This window comes from Trichophyton rubrum (assembly GCF_000151425.1).
Source record: "Trichophyton rubrum CBS 118892 genomic scaffold supercont2.12, whole genome shotgun sequence".
Classification (NCBI taxonomy): Eukaryota; Fungi; Ascomycota; class Eurotiomycetes; order Onygenales; family Arthrodermataceae; genus Trichophyton; species Trichophyton rubrum.
In genome coordinates, this window is record NW_003456417.1 from 156416 (window position 1) to 175732 (window position 19317).

The following is a 19317-nucleotide window of genomic DNA, read 5'->3' on the forward strand; positions in this document are numbered from 1 at the left end:
CTTCTTCTTCTTCTTCTTCTTCAACTTCGTCTTTCTCTCTCTTTGAGCTGTTGTCTTGCTGGTCTTTAGTTTACGGAGTAGATCTTTTGTTGATGGCCGTAGATACGAGTCATCAGTCAAGTGTTTGTTTTGAATGTCGAATCTTTGATGGTGTTTGCAGACGCTTAACTAACTACTGTTGCCTCCATCTAGAGTGACTACAACGTCTAGATACAGTTACTCCGTGCTGAGTCGATAAATAGTATAAGAGGGTGATTATAGCTAATCAGATACGAGGTAGCGTTCTGTGGTGATCCTTCTGCTCGTCATGATAAGCATAGCTGACAGTTTCATCAGGGCTTCAATGCAAACACCAGTGCATTAGACCTGGATGACGATATTACTGTGCCCTGTCTACTCCGGTTCCCTGGTTCCTGGCGGGCGCTAAAGCTGCCGTTGGAAGGCAACAAAGCCAGTAAGTTGCCCGGTCTAGCTTCCGCTCCCCTGGCAAGCTAGTAAACTTCCGGTGCTCTTATACCAATTCAGCCATCCAGCTTGCTTTCCACATTTTGCTCGGACGTGGTAGACTAACATCCGGTATCTCTATCTCTCCTGAGTATTTGGTTTAACTACTCGGCTGCAGCTCTACTTAACGGCTCTGTAACTGTTGGGAAGTTGTCCAAAGTGTGAGCAGGTTGGAGCCTTTGATACCCATCCTTAGCACTAGAGCATGCTTCATTCTGTCTCTGTACGATGTGTCTATTCTTACTGCGGGCTTACTCTGGGTGATATAGATATGTGTGGCAGGTAAGGACTCGACAACGATGTCGGTGTTGTAAAATGGAGACGTCTGTCGAGCACATTTACAGGACTCACAGCTATCCTTACATAGCTTCATACTCACCACAGATCCATATCCTGATATCGACATGAGTTACATTCCTCGTCGCTGCTGCTGCTGCCACAACTCTCCTGTCTAGACACTGCGCCAACCACAAGCGGCCCATTGTACTGCACGGCATCGGATTCCTCGCAGTATTCCAGCCTCCAAGCTGACCGACAGTTGGATGAATTCTATTCCTTCCACAGCGGGCTGCAAAAGGACTGCACAGCCACTGCAAAGCCTAACGGAGCCCTTGGCCATGCAGGAATACTGGTATCTGGATGGTCGTGGGCATGGTAGTGAGCATAATGGTGTAAGTGATATTCGGGATGGACAGCATATAGGCAATATGTGTATTCCACAATATATTGCCTTGAGTCTAGCTTTATTGAAGCAAAGAATCAACCTTCGACAGTCTAGACCACGCAGGAGCCCTCGACCGTTCAAATAACCATTAGCTATAGAAGTTCTCAGTTCTACCTGTTATCAGATCGACAGCAGGAACAAAGTAAGTCCGGCTCAACACAACGCAAACTCGCGGTTTCTGACTTCCAGTATTAGTTGAGCTCGTGTTATTAATAACTGCCAGCGTCGGACTGTTGGGCTCAGCCGCGACTGCTCTGAGGCATCTCCTGTTTGATCTCTCTCTTCTTCTTCTTCGTTATCATCATCATCTTCTTCTCTTCTTCTCTTCAATATCGTCATCATCGACTAGAAGATGCCTCAGCCAGCCTGACCCGGCCACACACGTGGAGAAGCCTCTCGCGGCTGCAAGGATCAGTCGGGATTTTCATCTTGTTCGCCTCGTATCAGCCGCTCTTCTTCGGGGCAGACGATGAGGCCAGCTGTTGCTTGAGTCTTGAGTCTTGAGTCTTCAGTCTTGAGTCTTGCGTCTTGAGTCTTGCCTGGGAGTTGCTGTCGACCTCACCGTCGTCGTCTTGATATCCCGACTCAGACATCACAGATGAGCGCGGCCGTCAAGCGGGTGCGCATCCAGGGCTGGACCCTCGCCGACAGCTACAGTAAGACTTCTCTTCTCTTCTTCCTATTATTATGAGTATCAGATCATCGCTAATAGTGGTTGTGTTATTGCAGCCTTCATCTCCGTCTTCCTGCGCAGATACGCAACCTCGACTTCCGGAGACACAGGATCAACATCTACATCTACATCGACATCGACATCGACATCGACATCTCGCACTGCCCGCCGCCATTTCCACGACTACTTCGTCACGCATCTGCCGACCTCCTCGCTGCATCCAGACTCCCGCGCCTCCGTCGGGCCCCAGCACCACCTCCCGCGCTCAGCCTCTGTCCCGCATGCCGCCTCGTCCACCGTTGCAGGCACCAGAACCAATGCCTCCCCGGCCACCATCTCCCCTGCCTCCGGGCTCGCCATAGGCCGCGAGACAACCGTCGTCCGCATCCCTCTGCGCAGTGCAAAGCACCATTTCGGCGTCTCGCATGTGCGTGGCTCGCGCCCGACCAACGAAGACACCTACCAGGCCGGCGTCATCGACCTGCCGGCCTTTGCTCGCCGGGCACCCTTATCCGTCACCGTCGGCCAGGCTGCCGGGGAAGGCAATAAAGCGGCCGACAGCGCTACGGGAGACCCCCAGGTGTTCTACTTTGGCGTGTTTGACGGCCACGGCGGGACGGAGTGCAGCGAGTTCCTGCGGGACAAACTGCATGGCTACATCCAGCAGACGGCCGTCGAGTTCGGCATGGAGTCGGCGCTGTCAAAGTGCGTCGAGAGCCAGCGGCTGACCAACAGAGCGGTCCGCCATCGAGAGCGCGTGGGGGAGGTCAAGTACGGCGTCTCTCCTTTCTCTACTACGTCTTTTTCTACGGATGACAGGCAGCGCAGCCACGCGGTGCAGGGGGACCTGCCGATCCTCCAAAAGGCCAACAGAGAACGCATCGGCGCCATGGAGAAGAAGCTCGTCGCCGACTGGAGGGATCTGGTGGGCGGCTACTTTCGACGGTTTCAGCCGCTGCATTTCTCCTACGCCGGGGCCGAACCGACTGGCAGTGACGGCGACGACGGCCATCACGGCACCACCATCAACCATGCAGAACCCGATGCAGAAGGGGAAGACATCCGTGTCAGCGTCCGGTCGGGCGTCTCGATCGAAGAAGTGGTCGAGTACGCCTTTCTCCGCGCCGACCTCGACTTCGTCTCCGAGCAGGTATCCAGGAACGACTCCAAACCACCCATCCCGACCAGCCCCGAGAAGCCGCTCAACGAATACGACATCCTGCACCAGCCCAACCGATACCGCGACAACATGCCTGGCAGCGGCGGCCGCACACCGCACCACCACCACCACCACAAGACCTTCAAGGGCGGCAGCACCGGCAGCATCGCCATGATATCCACGCCCACGCCCACCCCCTTCTGGCACCCGGACGCTCCCTCCTCCCTGCTCGTCTCGCACATAGGCGACACCCGCATCCTGCTCTGCTCGACGGCAACAGGCCACCCGATCCCGCTCACGACAGACCACCACCCGTCCTCGCCCGTGGAGAGTGCCCGTCTGCAACGCTACGCCGCGACGTTCGTGACCGACTCGTTCGGCGAGGAACGCATGTCCGGCCTGGCCAACACGCGAGCCTTTGGCGACATCGCGAGCAAACGCATCGGCGTCTCTGCTGAGCCGGAGCTGCGACGCATCGACATGCGGCCTGCCGAGTACTCGTTTCTCGTCCTCATGAGCGACGGCGTCAGCGGCACCCTGAGCGACCAGGAAGTCGTCGATATCGTCAAGGAGGCCAAGACGCCGGACCAGGGCGCGCGAGACGTCGTGGCCTTTGCGACCGAGGTGTCTTCGGACGGGGACAATGCCACCTGTCTCGTTGTGCGGCTGGGGGGCTGGGAGCGGCGCCAGGAGGGCGGCCTGGGGAGCATGGCCACCAAGGAGGCCAGGGAGTGGAGGAGCAGAGACGCTGCTGATCCGCGGAAGCGAAGGAGATGACCATTGATATTCAATCGAGGATGAAGATTATTCTTGAAGATTTATTCAACTGTTCTGTTCTGCTGTGATATTGGTTTCGTTCGTTACGACTGCATATACCGTTTGCATAGACTGCTTCTCCTGATAGTTACTTGTGCTGTCTGTATATATCGACCCGGCCGATCGCCGTCTTTGCCGGTAAATATCCTTCTCCGTCTGGTAGATTATATCAACTCTCTTCCGTCTGGTAGATTATCAATTCATCAACTTGTCTTGATAGAGTCTTGATCCTGCAGCCTCAGCCTGTTGCTCCATCCACAACTCAACTCACTACATCTACATCTACATCTACAACTACCATCACCACCAGCAACATCACCATCTACATCGACATCGACAGCTACATCACCGCTATCCGACATCCTCGACTACTCGTTTCCCGTCGCTAGTCCTCGCTGATCCGCCAAGTTCCTCCCGGTCGAGCCGCAGCCTCCATCTCCAGACCCAGAAAAAAATATCCAGCAAAAAGCCAGCAGGCATCAACGACAACCGCAAAGACAAAGACAAGAACAAGAACAAGACAGCAGAGACAAAGCAGAGACGGAAGAGACAGATCTTGCTCTTCTCGAGGCCGCTTCTCGCTCGACTCAAGTCCCAGACGCTGCTCGCTGGCTGCTGGCTGGCTTCACCATCACCATCACCATCACCACCACCACACGCGACATGTCCGCACGCACAAGGCGACAAAAGGCCGCCCAGCAGGCGCAGGCTCAGGCGCAGGCTCAGGCTCAGGCTCACAGCGACGACGAGCACGCCGACTCTCTCGCCAACGGGCACAGCAACGGCTCCAAGAACGGCTCGGCTGGGTCGCCCAAGACGAACGGGAGTGCCAGGCGCAAGAGGTCGCCGCCGCGGGACGGCCAGCACAGCGAGAAGGAGAACATCTTCCTCTTCTGGCCCAATATCATCGGTAAGCCTCTAAATGATATTATACTGGCGATGATATACTGACTGTGGTAGGCTACGTCCGGATTGTCCTCGCAACCGCCTCGCTCTACTACATGCCCCTTCACCCCCGGACATGCTCGGCCCTGTACAGCGTCTCCTGCCTGCTCGACGGGCTCGACGGCTACGCAGCCCGCGTCTACAACCAATCCACCACCTTCGGCGCCGTGCTCGACATGGTCACCGACCGCTGCACCACCGCCTGTCTGCTGGTCTTCCTCAGCTCCGCCTGGCCTCGCTGGGCCATCCTCTTCCAGGGCCTGATCTCCCTCGACCTGACCAGCCACTACATGCACATGTACGCCACCCTGACCATGGGCGGCTCCAACCAGAGCCATAAGAAGATCGATTCGAGCCGCAGCTGGATCTTGTACCAGTACTACAACAACAAGGTGCGTTGCTGTTACTTCGGTGGGGGTAGATTGTTTGGTTTGCTAATTAGTTTGCAGGCCGTCCTGTTCACTTTCTGCGCCATGAACGAAATGTTTTTTATAGGATTGTATCTGCTTTCGTTCTCCTCGCCGACCCTCTCGCCCTCCCTGCTGCAGCCCAGTGCGGTCCCCGTAGCCCATCCGACCACCCTCTTTGCCAACCCGTGGAGCGCCGGAGCCCTCGAGATGGCCCGCGCAAACAAGATGGACAGCTTCTGGCCGTGGGTCCTGACGGGCATCTCGGCTCCCATCATGGCTGGAAAGCAGTTCATTAATATCGTTCAGATGGTCAAGGCCAGCCGGTGGTTGGCAGAGGGAGACATTGCCAGACGGCGTAAGCTGGGCATCGCAAAGTGACTCCCTTGATCCATCACTATGGGTGCTCCCCCCCTGCTGCATTTATTCACCTCTTACCACACTTAATCATCTCATGGAGTTTTCATGCTGGTCGGAAACAAAAATGCTCTATCTATACTTACTGCTCACACCACGTCAAGCCTTATGTTCTGTTCTGCTCTGTTCTGTTCTCTGTCATTTGTTTACCATTCACTTTTATTCTCTTTTGTCTTTTCTTGCTTCTTCTCTGTGATATCTTCTTTATCTTCTACTTTTACCGCTGATACGATCTTCTATCACACTTCCCTTCCTGTTTATGATTTTGTATTAATAGCATTAGAGCCCCTAGGATAGGGTCGAGGACTAGGAACCGGTGCCGAGCTGATGTGCTATGTATCACGTCTCGCATTTGCAATCTACCGCTGTTCAGCGCATCTACCTCGTAGGAGTATACTGTCATTATCAAACCGGACTGATTATAGTATTATCACCAAACCATCGGATTGAATATGCAGGTGTTTCTATTAAGTCTCCGTGTTTTTATATAGATTGAAAAATAGCTGACTAGGGCCGTAACAATTATGCAAAAAAAAAAAAAAACATAAAAAAAAAAAAAGAACTCCAGCTCATTAGAATTATCTCTTCATGTCACTCTCCGGCTTGCGGCCGTATACAAAGTACCTGCAGCCATTAGCATCAGATCCAGTCCTCTAGAAATGCACAAGAGACTTACATCGGCCAGTAAACATGCAATTTCCTGTTCTTGACGTCATTCCGCACGTCTATCAAAAACGCCTCGACCTGCTCCAAACTCCAGCCCAGCCCTCTCGTAAACGGCCCTACGGTCAGCGCCTGTAGACCCTCCAGCATATTCGTCATCGTCCAGTTGCCGATCTCCTTCAGCTTTGGGTCCTTTGCCCATGAGTTCTGCGGCCATTTGTGCACTACCTCCACCACGTCCACGAAGCCAGCTGCCTCCATGCGCCGCTTGTGACTCTTCGCCACGTCCAGCGGCCTCTCGAGCTTCTCGCAGGCTTCCAGACATAGCCGCGACCATTTGTCCAGGGCGTGGTCTGAGGTTAGTGTGCCGTCGTCGGCTTTTAGCGGGAGACAGATGTCTTGCATCTCAACATATCCGCCCGGTGTAATGTTGCTGTTTTTGAGTGGAACTTCTTAGTAACTAACTTAGGCGAGTAATTGCAGGGAGGTGAGGTGATGTTGGGCTGCTCACTCGTAGCATTGGGTATAGAAGCGGTCCCAGTCCTTGAGGGAGCCGGTCATCATCCGGCCGTGGACCAGGTCGAATTTTTGATGGAACTGCCACTCTGCTTCTGCGTCGTCTATCAGGAAGCTGAGATTTGGAGGGACCCTGTATGCCATGGCATGTTAACGGACACCTGGATACCCACCAGAGAGAGAGAGACTATGAAGTGAGTACATACAGACTCGGCTGGATCGGCGACAGGTCTGTACCGACGATCTAGACAGCGGTGAGTTGATGCTGAAAACCTGGGGATAAGGTCTGTATACACATACCTGTGCAGAGGGATGCTCATCGGCTAACGGGGCCAGGTCTATATCAGTATCCGTCTTATTGAACAGATCAAACAGCCCGGCTTCGAAGTGGATAGCCAGGCCGTACTCAACTAGGGGCTGAACATACCAAAGTCAAGGGCCCAGACGCCGGTTCCAGTGCCTATATGTTGGCTGTTAATATACATCTCGGAGTCCTCTGCAAGCCCTCTGCGGTTTGGCCGGCACATACCAACGTCCAGCACATTCTGGATATCTTCTTTGATTGGACATAGACACAGCCTGCCATCCAGCGACCTGAGGAAGACCGCATGCTGCATGTCTGCCATCGCACCGTTAGCAGGCGTACCCTCGAGAGCGAGAGAGAGAGAGATACTCACCCAGCCGGTCGTTCTCTAACTATGGACAGACGACAAGGTTAGCACACTGCGAGTGTCAACGGGCCACAGCATGGAACTCACTTCATCGTTGGGAAACGGATAGCCTGGGCTGTCAGCACTGTATACATGGATTACGGTCAAAGATGATAAAAAGGGGGACACTCACTGCCGGCCTTGTATGCATGATATCGCCGGCCGTTCTCCATGCGGTATGCGAGAATGCTGGACGACAGCGAGGTTGACAGCGTCGACCTGCCCTCCGACAGTCAGCCTTAATCTCACATATATATAAATATACATATATATATATATATATACTGGGGAATATATACATACTCGTCGTTTTCCGCGTAGGCCTCGTCCTCCATCTCTGCGGCCTGGTCGTACAGCAAGATTCAGTCAGTCCAACCCGCGACTCCACGGCCAGCGTACTGCACTGCAGGTTATCGCGCTGCAAACGAACGACCGGACGAACGAAAAGAGGAAAAAAAAAAAAAAGAAAAGAAATAAATAAAAAACGAACCTCGTCTACTTCTATATGCTGATTCTCGTCCACCGGCGCCATTTAGTTAGTTATAATAGCTAAATAACTAACTACTACGAAACCAGGATCCCCTCGTCCGACCTCACGGTGACAACCGCAGCCAAACACCTGGCGGAGAAAGAAAATAAAAAGGAGCCAGCATGAGAGCAGCTAAGAAGCTACTGAAAGGGCCATGGCAGCAGCCAGCCCGCCGGTATATATACGTTCACAAGGCGTGTATACAGCGAACGAGAACGCAAGCCGTGGCTGCAGACGAGAGCGAGCTAGCCAGCCAAGGCCGCGATCTGGCTTCCCTCCAGCCGGCCCTTTGAGCTCGCTAGCTAACTAGTCAGGTTGGTTGACTTGATGAACTTACGGATAGCTAGCTGACTCCTTGTTTTTTTTTTTTTTTTTCTTTCTTTGCCGTGGCGGCCTTTAGACGGACGTCCCAGGGCCCAAGGTGGGTGAGGCTCGCTGCGTTGCACCTGGTTGTAGTAGTGATTGATATAGGGGGTGACCCCTGAAGTCCGCAGAAGGATTGATAACTCGCCAACACCACGGCCGGCCGTCGTCTCGGGGAGCAAAGAAGGCTGAAATCAGCTGCGTTAGCTGGCCGCGGCCACGTATGTGCCGTCAACTTGAGCCTTAACTGGGACTCCCAACAACCCCGGTAGTCGACTGCCATGAAGCATAACACACATATCTATTGACCGGGGGGGCCCAGATCACAACGATGCGCAGCGCCTTTCCATCTCCTGCAGGGCCGGGGACTGGGCTAACGGTCGCTAGTGGCCAACAGCAGTGTGCAGACAGGTCGCTTGGGCGTCGCTTGGTCCCCTTGGACAAGACTCTGCCTGGACTAACTAGCTGGTTAGTTTGCTGCGGACGGGTCGCGGACCGTGGGCTCAACCTTCATGGAAATACCTAATGATAAAACTACCGCGCTGGCCCCCGGTTTCTTAACCACTCACGGATCCTGGTTTCTTGTTTCTGGTCCGACAGAGAGCCCTACGGTCACTACTCGGGGGAAGGTCTAGAAGAAGCCCAGCCATCCCGCCATCCACCATACGGGAGTGAAGCCGCGGTTGGGTTTGCTTTTCTTTTTTTCTCCTTCTCTTCCTTCTCTAAATCCTGCACGGGGAAGTGAGATTCCTACATTTTATGCAATGCAATTGACGGAGTATTCTCCACATGCTTGCCATTCAACCCTGTCTAACCGTGTTATTTTTAGCTTGACAGACAGAATGCATTCATATATACTCTGTATATACAACAAGGCCTGCACATATATGGGTGTTATGATGTCATGGTTCTCAAGCACCCTGGATCTGCTTGTGCATCTTCATCCTAGAACACAACCCTGTATCTTCTTTCCCCCAAGGTTCATCATAGTAGATGTATATCCAGAACAGAACTTAGAAGAATGACTCGAGATCGTAGTCTTCAATATTGAGCTACTCAAAGCGGCGATTTGCTCTGCGGCTTTATCATACCGCCAACGGGACTTTGGGCTGACATCTCCACCATGCTCAATCAACTCCTTGATAGCGGTAATTCGTATATATCCACTATCCATGACGTCGTCCATCTCAGCAGAGCGCTCACTTTGGCGTTTATCTAGCCAGTAGAACCCAAGTTTTAGAGATTTCCCGTCCGACGAGGCTTCGATAGGTTGGAGACCAAATAACCCTTCCGAGTAGTAAGTTACCGGTTAATTGAAGGAGAAAATTGAACCAGTGGATGCACTCCGAGATGCACTCCACTTTCGCTTGGGGGATTGGTCTTCTTTTGTTCTTGCGCAGCTTGTGGTTCTGTGCTTGACATAGAGTATATGATATATAGTGACTCTCTCTGCAGTCAGTTAGGGACTTCCCTTTTTGGCCCAGCGGTTCGACACATAGCAAGAAAAAGAAGTAGAAGAGAAAGGAGAGAGGGGAAGATATTTGGGAGAATGGTTATAAGGAAGAGAAAAGGAGGGAAGTGAATTGGTGGTGGCGATAGCATTCACTATCTGAGGCTTTGGAATACCTAGTGATAGTACCCTACGTACACAGCCTCAGACAGCAAAACCAGCAAAAGGAGACCATATAAACCGGTTCGCATATCACAGTAACTAACCACTACCTACACGTATGAACCCCATCCTGGAATGTAGGTTCCGGAAATAGCATAGTGTATAATGCGTCTATCGCCTCTTATGGCACACGAAGCTTCTGATGGAGAATGGGAAATCCGGAGTGTTCCCCGTCCTTATGACAGCCGGTCCTTCACACTCGGGTAGTCTAACTCAATAAGTTAGCATAAAATGAGGACTCCCAAGAGGAAAACTCACTCATAGAAGGCGCAGCTATCTTGCCCTGGAGTCTGGACGGATCTATGCAGACTAGAGGTTAGCTCCCGAGGTTCCGAGTGTCTTCGTATTCGGGCAGTTAAAATTCTGGTAAAGATACCGGATTTGAATCCCATTGAAGAATGCACATTTGTTGTCTGTGTATTCAACTTCCACCCGTTCGCCGTGATACTTAGGGGCAGGAAATCCAGTCATCTTTTGTTACATCAGGGGTAGGAATAATTAGTTTACATTATGATAACCCGGGGCGGGGGGGGGGGGTTATTAAGTAGGCATCGAAAACAATACCTGTCCACCAAGGGCTATGGTAGCGCAAAAGCCGACGATAACAGCCCCGATAGTAGCGGTGAAACGCATGTTGGGCTCGGCAGAAGAATATACCAGGGAGAAGCGTCTGGAGCACGAAAATATCCGCTGGAGGCTTTACATCGAAGACGAAAGATGAAGTTCTCTGAGAGATTGTGGCTTTCGTCTTTTATATCTCCCTTCAACACGAGGTAACTGTACTATACGAAGCTCCAGTAAAACATCGCCTTTGCCTCTGTTAGGGTGTGACCATATTGTAGATATATTATTGGCAGCAAGACTGATCAGCAAGATGCTCGAATGCTGGTATTCTCCACGATAAGAGAGGCTGTGTTGGAGTCCTCGTGTGCATGGAGGTCATTCATTATCAGTCTTATTAATTAGACCACATCTTGAGTAGCCATACTCCATGATCAGAATATATCATGTGTTGTTAGAGTGAAAATCACGGCTTTCCACTGCGTCAAAGTCCATTTCTCAGTTTATTTTTGATGGGGTTGGAGGTTGTAGTGCTGACTAATGGCAAATAATACAGTATAAGCAGGCCCGGTGATCAAAACTCGGTGACTAAGCAAATATAGCCTGGTTATGAGAAAGTTACAGGTTGATACCCGTTTATACTGAAGAGAGAGCAATTCCACCAATGATATGCGTGAGATTACAAGTTTTAAACTCTATTACTCATCCTAGTAAGGAGATGCAAACAGTGCAAACTCCGGTTGAGCCGCGGGCCGATGGTCGGAGCGGGACAGCCGAGATCGGCCTCAAGTGGGATAAAGCTTCAGGGAAGCTCGGGCAATCAACAACAATCCATATAAAAGGAACTGTCCATAGATATCATAACATCCACGAGAAAGCATCCAACACGCGTTTTACACTAGAATTGCCGTTTTATCAGTTACTACAGGAGCATCATGGGCAAGTATAACGTCGTTGTCTTCGCTGGGGACTGCTGCGGGCCTGAGGTACGTGGTCCCCGCATGACAAGTGGGCGGCAGGGTTAGCTAATAGTGGTTATACAGGTTGCTGCAGAGGGCATAAAGGTGTGTACCTCGAGTCTGTAGGAGGAAGAAGAAGAAGAAGCACTCCAGTGGCCTGCCATACTAACGCGAGGGACAAAGGTTCTGAAAGCCGTGGAGAAGAAGAGGCCTGAGATACAGTTCACCTTCCAGGACCATCTACTAGGAGGAGTAAGTTGTGATTACAATCAGCATACGCCATGTTTTGGAGGAATTCTAGTTGACAGTTACACGATTCTAGGCCTCAATTGATGCAGCCGGAACGGCCCTTACAGACGAAGCTCTTACAGCAGCCAAGAAGGCCGATGCCGTGCTTCTCGGAGCTGTTGGTGGCCCCAAATGGGGTACTGGCGCAGTCCGTCCCGAGCAAGGAATCCTCCGCCTACGCAAGGAAATGGGGACATTCGGCAACTTACGTCCATGCAACTTTGCAGCGCCTTCGCTAGTCGATATCTCCCCCCTCAAGGCAGAGGTATGTCGGGACGTTGATTTCAACATCATTCGCGAACTCACGGGAGGCATCTATTTTGGTGAACGGCGAGAGGATAACGGAGATGGAACCGCGTGTGATACTGAGCCCTATTCGAGGGCTGAAATCGAGCGGGTTGTTCGTCTGGCTGCTCACTTGGCTCTTCAACATGACCCGCCACTACCTGTGTGGAGCTTGGACAAGGCCAATGTGTTGGCTACCAGTCGTCTATGGAGGAAGGTTGTCACGGAGGTGATGGATAAGGAATTCCCTCAATTGAAGTACGGCCATCATCTAATTGATAGCGCCGCCATGTTGATGGTGAAGAACCCTCGTGCTCTGAACGGTATTGTTGTTACCAGCAACCTGTTCGGTGATATCATCAGCGACGAGGCCAGTGTTATCCCTGGATCGCTGGGATTGTTGCCCAGTGCCAGTTTAAATGGTATCCCTGACGGTAAGACCAAGGTCAGCGGCATATACGAGCCTATTCATGGTATGTATATTCTTTTTTTCTTGCAGCTACAGTCGGCCGAGCTGATAGCTGATGCAACTAGGATCCGCACCGGATATCGCTGGGAAGGGCATTGTAAACCCCGTTGCCATGATACTGTCTGTGGCAATGATGCTTCAATATTCCCTCAACCTACCCGAGGAGGCCAAGATAATTGAAACCGCGGTCCGAAATATAATCGAGTCCGGAGTCAAGACCGGTGATATCGGCGGAAAGGCCACGACCAAGGAAGTTGGAGATGCGGTTGCTGCAGAGGTCGAGAAGCTGCTCTCGTGATCGTAGTTTTATCTTTTAAAGACAAAAAAAATAGATACTGTCTCCTCAATGGGTTTGAATTCATGCTTATCTAGGCTATGCAAGTACTAATGAATAAAAAAGGGGGTATCAATAATTCAATGATTTGTTGGACGTAGGCATAACGGATATGGATGGATTTGTGGACGGTCATCTTAGCTCTGGCTCCATCATCCAGTCTTCCTCGTCAAATTTGGGAGCATTCTCGGCTTCGAGCTCAGCTTCGTCAGAGTGCAAGACGCCTGCCCCGAGGTCATGATGGAGCAGTTTCTGGCCATTATCACCCCTGCCCATGCGAGCGTAGTACTTGTCATCTCGAGCAAAGACCTGGAACCCGCGAACATGCGTGTCTTTGCCGTTCTGATGATTCTCGCATATTTTGACCTGCAGCACCATCAGCTTCAAGACGTTACCGTCTGCTGGGTCGGCATCATCATCATCATCATCTTGGAGCAGATCAGGGGTAAAGTTATCACTGTCGTCTTCGGCAGCAGATACATCGCTGTCCTCAGAACCGCTAGTCCCCGTAGGTTTCGCTGCCTTGCGCCGTTCCTCCCGTGCAGACAGCTTGCCTATCCTCTGATGCCTGCCTCCGACTCCCTCGAGGTTTATGTCCACCCATCCACAGGGCGTCTCCCCTTGCCACGTAGCAAATTCAACTAGGTCGTTACCACCCATGCCAGCCAGAAAGACCATTTTTGTAGGGGTATAGCTTTCGTCGAGTTCGAAGTCTAGGTACACGCGTATCCGGACAATGGAGACGCGCTTGAAGAAGTGTAGGGAGAGAGTATGTGGTTGCGGTCCGTCAGACTGCCAGAACTGGTTTGGAGAAGGGTGGCGGAGAGCAGCCACGCCGCTGCCAGGCTTGTATGTCGAGACTGTCCACGATGCGAGAGATGATATTTCACGGAGATTAGGCGGTATAGGAGCTGAAGAGTCCTTTTCTTCCTCTAGATCTGGAGAAGGGAAATTGTCAGCATTGTCAGTTCAAAAAAAAGAAGAAATCCAGAACACACCCTCTTCAAAGCTCTGGCCTTCAACAGCCTCTAATTCGTCTTGCTCCCCTTCATCATCGTCATCCTCTTGCTCTTCTTCTTCCTCTTCTTCCTCCTCCGCTTCGTCCTCGTCCTCTTCCCCTCCGAGTCCCTCACCCGCCTCTTCGTCTTCGTCTAACTCGTCCTCAGGGTCTGATCCTGGAGTGACAGGCTGCTGCCCACGGGGTCTCTGCTGCGGCGTATACGACGGTAGAAGCTGGGGGACTCTCGCTGTCGAGACAGAGGCGCCGTCGCCTGAGGGAAAGGTCGGCGCGTAGTGGGTGGTACGTCGTGGCATCGAGAGCTATTCAATCAATCAAGCAAAAAACGAGGGTATCCGGGTAAGCTCGATCGCGTCTTAATGAGCCATCTGGCGCCGTCTCTCATGTTCCTGGAGGCCGTAGCTGCGCACTCCTCCCAACGAGGCCGCAATGTTTATTCTCAGTCTCCGCATCTTCAATCTTGATATCTATCAAGTCGCCCCTCTTTCGACCTGTCCCTTACTCAAAACGAGCTCTTGACCCTCCGACTAACATCAAGTCAGCCCGGCTAGCTCAATCGGTAGAGCGTGTGACTCTTATACTCTTATAGCAAGTTTATAACGGTTGGCCATCACAAGGCTGCGGGTTCGAGCCCCGCGTTGGGCTTCTTTTTTGTTTTTTTCTACTTTCTTTTTCATGTCTTCTTTATTTTAATCAGGGTGACAGAATGCTGTTTTACTATTCTTTTGATGCTTCTGTTTTGTTAATGATAAAAGGGGAGAGAGTGTTGATAGGATGGTATAGAATATACTGAACATGGCATTTTTTGGCTATAGACACTATGAACTGGGTATCGATTAAAGACCCTACATGCGAATCCCCCAGCGGCATTTAATTATACCACTCGATATCCCTCTATTACTTACCTCAGTATGATTTTCTGGCATAAGTTGACCAGTTCTACGCTTGATCGAACATGTATCAACTTCAACTACCACTACTCCAACCTCAAAACACACCTTCACACACTCTCCACTTCAACCCCCCTCACAGCCTGCGTTATTCTTCTGCTGAGTTAGTTCCTCGGACTCGAGACACCTCGTTTGTGTTGGATGCCGCATTGAGGCGTGCCTGGCGACGGAAGAAGATTCTCTTCCCCCATTTCCAGGCCTCGACACCAAGGAAGAACAGCAAAGATTCAATGAAGACAATTCCCCATTCCCAGGTGATGCCGGTATGTCTGAAGACACTATGGTTGATCACAGGGATGTAGAGCAGCGGGAAGATAGTGATGAAGCCTGCCATGATGGCCCAGAAGAGGAACTGGTTGCGCCAGACGTCGTGCATCCACTGTGTGAAGTACAACTTGGAGCCAGGCTGCATGCGGAAGAAGCTGCGGCGGAGATTGACCATCTCCCAGGCCAGGAAGAGGGCGAACCAGGTCAGACAGACGAAGGTCGTGGCTCGAGCTCGGAAAACGGTGTCGCACTCGGGGGTGTAGTCTCGGTTGCAGTGCGTGCCCAAGTTGCCGTCTCCAAAGCCATACGTCACTAGAGAAAAGGCAGACAGACAGAGTGCTGACATCCAGAGTCCGTAGGCCACAATATCCACGATAATCTCCCATGTGAAGATTCCTTGTTTCTATATACAGACCGTTGTTAGCGGATGTTGTCTACCTGATGAAGACAAAAGAGAACTTACGCTTTGTGGTGGTCTGTCCATGATATCAGGAGCCGCGATCTCCATTCCAAGACCCATATCAGGCATTCCGGACGTAATCATGATGATCCAGAGGATTTCTACTGGAGCCAGTGGGAAGACAGACTGGTTATCGTTATCCTTGAAGGCCAATCCAATAAGCAAAGTGCAAGCCTGTGCAATATTCTCCGCAAGCAGATGCAGAACAAACTTCTGGATGTTATCAAAGATACGACGGCCTTCTTCGACAGCGTTAAGGATAGATGCAAAATTGTCGTCCGTCAGAACGATATCCGAGGCATCCTTGGCCACGTCTGAACCGCTCTGACCCATTGCAATACCGACGTCTGCATGCTTCAACGATGGAGAGTCATTGACACCATCACCGGTCATGGCTGCGAACTTGCCTCGTCTGTGAAGAGCCTTGATCATACGGACTTTGGTGTGTGGTGCACATCGAGCAATAACCAATGGAAGGGTTGGCAGACGGTCAATTTCCTCCTCAGATAGCTTGTCAAACTGGCTTGCTGTCATGACCATTGCGTCGGCAACATCCTTTGCAACCATGCTCAGATCCGAAGGAATGATTCCAACCTGTGCTGCGATAGCACGAGCTGTTCCCGGATGATCACCAGTAACCATGTGTACTGAAATTCCTGCCTTGTAACATTCTGCAATTGAGCCTGCCGTCTCGGGACGTGGGGGGTCATAAAGTCCGATCAAGCCACAGAATTGCAAGTCCCTTTCGACATCTTCACGACTGATATCCGCGCCTTCAAGTGCATGATCAGCAGGAGAATATGGCCGACTGGCGAGTGCAAGGACACGCAGACCGAGTTTCGCTAACGCCTCCATGTTCTCGAGTATGTCATTGCGGATAGCATCAGTCATGGGCACTGGGCCTTGAGCTGCATCCAGAATAACAGACGTGCAGGAATCGATAATACGCTCGACTGCTCCCTTGGTGAACACCATCTCTTTATCCTCCGACTCGGTAAGTTTGCGGAAGATAACTGACATTTTCTTCACGTCAGAGTCGAATGGGAACTCGGCTTTCTGGTGCCAGATTGCTCCCTCGCCTTTCACCCATCGGTCCCTGTTCCAGTTGAATCTCGATGCAAAAACCTGTATAGCAATCTCGGTGGGCTCGCCTCTGGCATGCCACTCATTCCCTTCACTTTCAGACCGGTAGACGTGCGAGAGATTAGCCATTGAAGCGACATTGAGAAATTCTTCCAGCTGAGCGTTGCCCTTGAGCAGTTCATCGGGATGAGTAGGCGGTGCGAGCTTTTCCTCGTCTAGCTTGACCGGTGGAATTTCATCGAGGCTGATTTCTCCGACTTCGGGATTGAATGGCTCGTTTGAAGTACCAACAGAATACGTTCCGATTGACGGGATCCAGGCTTTCTTCGCAACCATTTTGCCTTGGGTAAGTGTGCCGGTCTTGTCAGAACAGATGTTCGTCACTGCACCCAGAGCTTCGAGGGAATCAAGCTTCCGAACAATAACGTTCCTCTCAACCATTCTCTTCGTGCCAACGGCCATGGTGATTGTCAACACCACGACTAGACAAGCAGGAATCATACTAAGGCCCGTAGCAACCGCGTAGATAATGACTTCGTTATTACTGCTCCATTTGTTCGCGCTCATCACGATAATGGCAAACAGCACAGCTACTCCGAATAGGATCAGAGCTAGCTTTGAGAGCTTTCGTTGCAAGGGAGTTCCAACATTGACTCCGAGGAATCTTCCCACGGCATCCGTACTGGTCAGAGCCCAGGCCTGCACGTACCATCGTTTCTTCGTTTCTCCGCTGGGTCCACGCTTGACTGGTCGACGCTTGCTATCCGATGCCCTCAGGGCCGCGGCAATTGAGCCAATCTCGGTGTTCATTCCGGTAGCTATAACGACACCACGGGCCCGGCCACGGGTCACAGTAGATGAACTGTAGGCAATGTTCAATCGATCTCCTGGGCCAACATCTTCCTTGAAGACCATGTCACAATCCTTCTGGACAGGGAGGGATTCTCCGGTCAGGAGAGCCTCATCGGTTTCGAAATTTACAGCTTCAATAAGTCTATCGAGCATTAAACCGTTAGCTATGCGAAGATGGATACAAGTTTTTTTGGGGGGTAAGCCAAAGATGACGTACCGAAGGTCAGCTGGAACTGTGTCACCCGTTTTAAGCTCAACCATATCACCAGGAACGATATCAATTGACGGGATAATGGTAGTCTTTCCGTCTCTTGAAACAGTTCCGGTGGGCGAGCTCAACGAACGAAGGGAATCCATAGTCTTCTCAGCAGCATACTCCTGAAAGAATCCGACAACGATGTTCAAAATGATGACAGCAGCAATGACGCCGCCTTCAATCCAAGATTGAATTCCGAAACTCACAGCCATGGCCATGATAAGGACCTACTCCATGAACTGGATCAGACAAACAAAGCTCTTCTTGATAAAAGGGGGTTAACGGGGTCAAAATGAAATGGGCCGCTTAACTAGCATCATTGCGTTTGCAATCTGTCGGATAAGAATCTTGATGACGGAGACGCCTTCTCCGTCATCGAGCTTGTTCTGTCCATATTTTTCCAGGCGAGCCTTAGCTTCCTGCGCGGTAAGGCCGTCGTCGGCATTGGTGGCTAGTTCCCGGGTTGTTGCCTCTGCTGTGAGGCAGTGTGCTGGATGGGAGAGAGACACAGGGCCTGATGCAATAGTTTTTTCTCCCATGGCCGCAGACAGTGATTTGTTGGTAAAAGAGTGAAACTGGCAAATATATGTTGATTCCTTTTTTGAGTCCTATCTAGACTATAGAAGGCTATATCCAGAAGTCCAAAGAATCAAGGATCCAAACTGCTCTCCTCAATGAACGAGAGAGGTACCAGTGATGTGTAAACAGATGACGGCCCGGACTGAAAACACTGGAGAGGGGGGGGGGTCTGACTTCTTAAATCTTGCAGTACGGTTTTCATCCGGTTCACCACTTCGTCCGGAGAAAAGGTGCCTTGCCTCCTTCTTACCCACAATATGTTCCAAAGGTTGTCTTAGGAGCCAAACCGACCATGCTTGGAAGCATGATTCCATAGTAGCAGAGATTCCGATAAAGCCTAGCGTCGAATCAGCATAGACCTGCCAAGCGTCCGCCCACAGTTCGCTAAAATCCTCGCCCTATGTCCAGATCCAAATCTGCCAGATACGACCTCCGCCTTCCCCACAGTTCCGCTCTGCAGCGAAAGAGCATCGAGCCAGGTGGCAAGGTTACCCATGGCGGAAGACCTGCCAAGGGCCTCCTTGGCCACTGTGGTGACGTACCCTTGGCAATCGGGATCTCAAAGCAAATTAGATGTTTTCTCTGGAGGAACTGTGGACTCTTCTTGTCGGGTGGCTGTTTCTAGCCTTATAACGTGGAGCGGGATTGCAGCTCATATTCCGACGGCACCCGGCACGCAAGGATCGATGTGTAAGTATGGCCGTGGAGTTGTAAGGTTTCAGGATCCTCTGAGGTGACAGACTGGTTTTTCAAGCAAGGAACCACGACATGCGCGCAGACATGCTGGGTGCTGCAAGCGCGGAGGGCAGCGGAATCATCCACAGACGTTGGCTCTGGAGGGTCTTCAGGTGACTCACT

At 51.5% G+C, this 19317-nt stretch overlaps 6 protein-coding genes and 1 non-coding gene across 7 annotated transcripts; 4 read left to right on the top strand and 3 right to left on the bottom strand.

Annotated features, from left to right (window-relative positions):
* Nucleotides 1-1826: 1826 nt before the first annotated feature.
* On the top strand, nucleotides 1827-4481 carry TERG_08099 (uncharacterized protein; the record flags this gene model as incomplete). Its single annotated transcript, XM_003231265.2, has 2 exons — nucleotides 1827-1884; nucleotides 1958-4481. The coding sequence occupies 2 exons, from the start codon at nucleotides 1827-1829 to the stop codon at nucleotides 3835-3837; spliced, it is 1938 nt and encodes a 645-aa protein (XP_003231313.1). The 3' UTR covers nucleotides 3838-4481.
* Nucleotides 4482-4539: 58 nt separating this feature from the next.
* Nucleotides 4540-6172, top strand: TERG_08100 (uncharacterized protein; the record flags this gene model as incomplete). The annotated part of the gene is made up of 3 exons (XM_003231266.2): nucleotides 4540-4786; nucleotides 4837-5213; nucleotides 5271-6172. 3 exons carry the CDS (start codon nucleotides 4540-4542, stop codon nucleotides 5607-5609), a joined length of 963 nt encoding a protein of 320 aa, XP_003231314.1. The 3' UTR covers nucleotides 5610-6172.
* Nucleotides 6173-6203: 31 nt separating this feature from the next.
* Nucleotides 6204-8196, bottom strand: TERG_08101 (uncharacterized protein). The gene is made up of 11 exons (XM_047748883.1): nucleotides 8025-8196; nucleotides 7838-7878; nucleotides 7668-7753; nucleotides 7583-7605; nucleotides 7502-7520; nucleotides 7354-7443; nucleotides 7252-7284; nucleotides 7125-7147; nucleotides 7031-7068; nucleotides 6820-6957; nucleotides 6204-6741 (listed from the first exon to the last, which is right to left on the bottom strand). The coding sequence occupies exons 1-11, from the start codon at nucleotides 8064-8066 to the stop codon at nucleotides 6318-6320; spliced, it is 957 nt and encodes a 318-aa protein (XP_047604874.1). The 5' UTR covers nucleotides 8067-8196; the 3' UTR covers nucleotides 6204-6317.
* Nucleotides 8197-12093: 3897 nt separating this feature from the next.
* Nucleotides 12094-12958, top strand: TERG_08102 (3-isopropylmalate dehydrogenase A; the record flags this gene model as incomplete). The annotated part of the gene is made up of 2 exons (XM_003231269.2): nucleotides 12094-12664; nucleotides 12726-12958. The coding sequence occupies 2 exons, from the start codon at nucleotides 12094-12096 to the stop codon at nucleotides 12956-12958; spliced, it is 804 nt and encodes a 267-aa protein (XP_003231317.2).
* Nucleotides 12959-13126: 168 nt separating this feature from the next.
* On the bottom strand, nucleotides 13127-14308 carry TERG_08103 (anaphase promoting complex subunit DOC1; the record flags this gene model as incomplete). The annotated part of the gene is made up of 2 exons (XM_003231270.1): nucleotides 13127-13932; nucleotides 13993-14308. The coding sequence occupies 2 exons, from the start codon at nucleotides 14306-14308 to the stop codon at nucleotides 13127-13129; spliced, it is 1122 nt and encodes a 373-aa protein (XP_003231318.1).
* Nucleotides 14309-14553: 245 nt separating this feature from the next.
* TERG_10581 lies at nucleotides 14554-14657 on the top strand. The gene has a single exon. It is a non-coding gene; the product is annotated as a tRNA-Lys (tRNA).
* A 32-nt stretch (nucleotides 14658-14689) lies between these two features.
* TERG_08104 (potassium/sodium efflux P-type ATPase, fungal-type) lies at nucleotides 14690-18419 on the bottom strand (the record flags this gene model as incomplete). Its single annotated transcript, XM_003231271.2, has 4 exons — nucleotides 14690-15632; nucleotides 15693-17766; nucleotides 17842-18107; nucleotides 18192-18419. The coding sequence occupies 4 exons, from the start codon at nucleotides 18417-18419 to the stop codon at nucleotides 15051-15053; spliced, it is 3150 nt and encodes a 1049-aa protein (XP_003231319.1). The 3' UTR covers nucleotides 14690-15050.
* Nucleotides 18420-19317: the final 898 nt, after the last annotated feature.

Bases quoted from the DNA above. Each gene is read 5' to 3' on its own strand.
- TERG_08101 (XM_047748883.1), bottom strand. From the start codon at position 8,066: ATGGCGCCGGTGGACGAGAATCAGCATATAGAAGTAGACGAG. The intron at 7,148-7,251 runs GTATGTTCAGCC...TGGCCCCGTTAG, and splicing joins CGTCTGGGCCCTTGACTTTG to CCGATGAGCATCCCTCTGCA. The intron at 6,958-7,030 runs GTATGTACTCAC...CATGGCATACAG, and splicing joins TCGCCGATCCAGCCGAGTCT to GGTCCCTCCAAATCTCAGCT.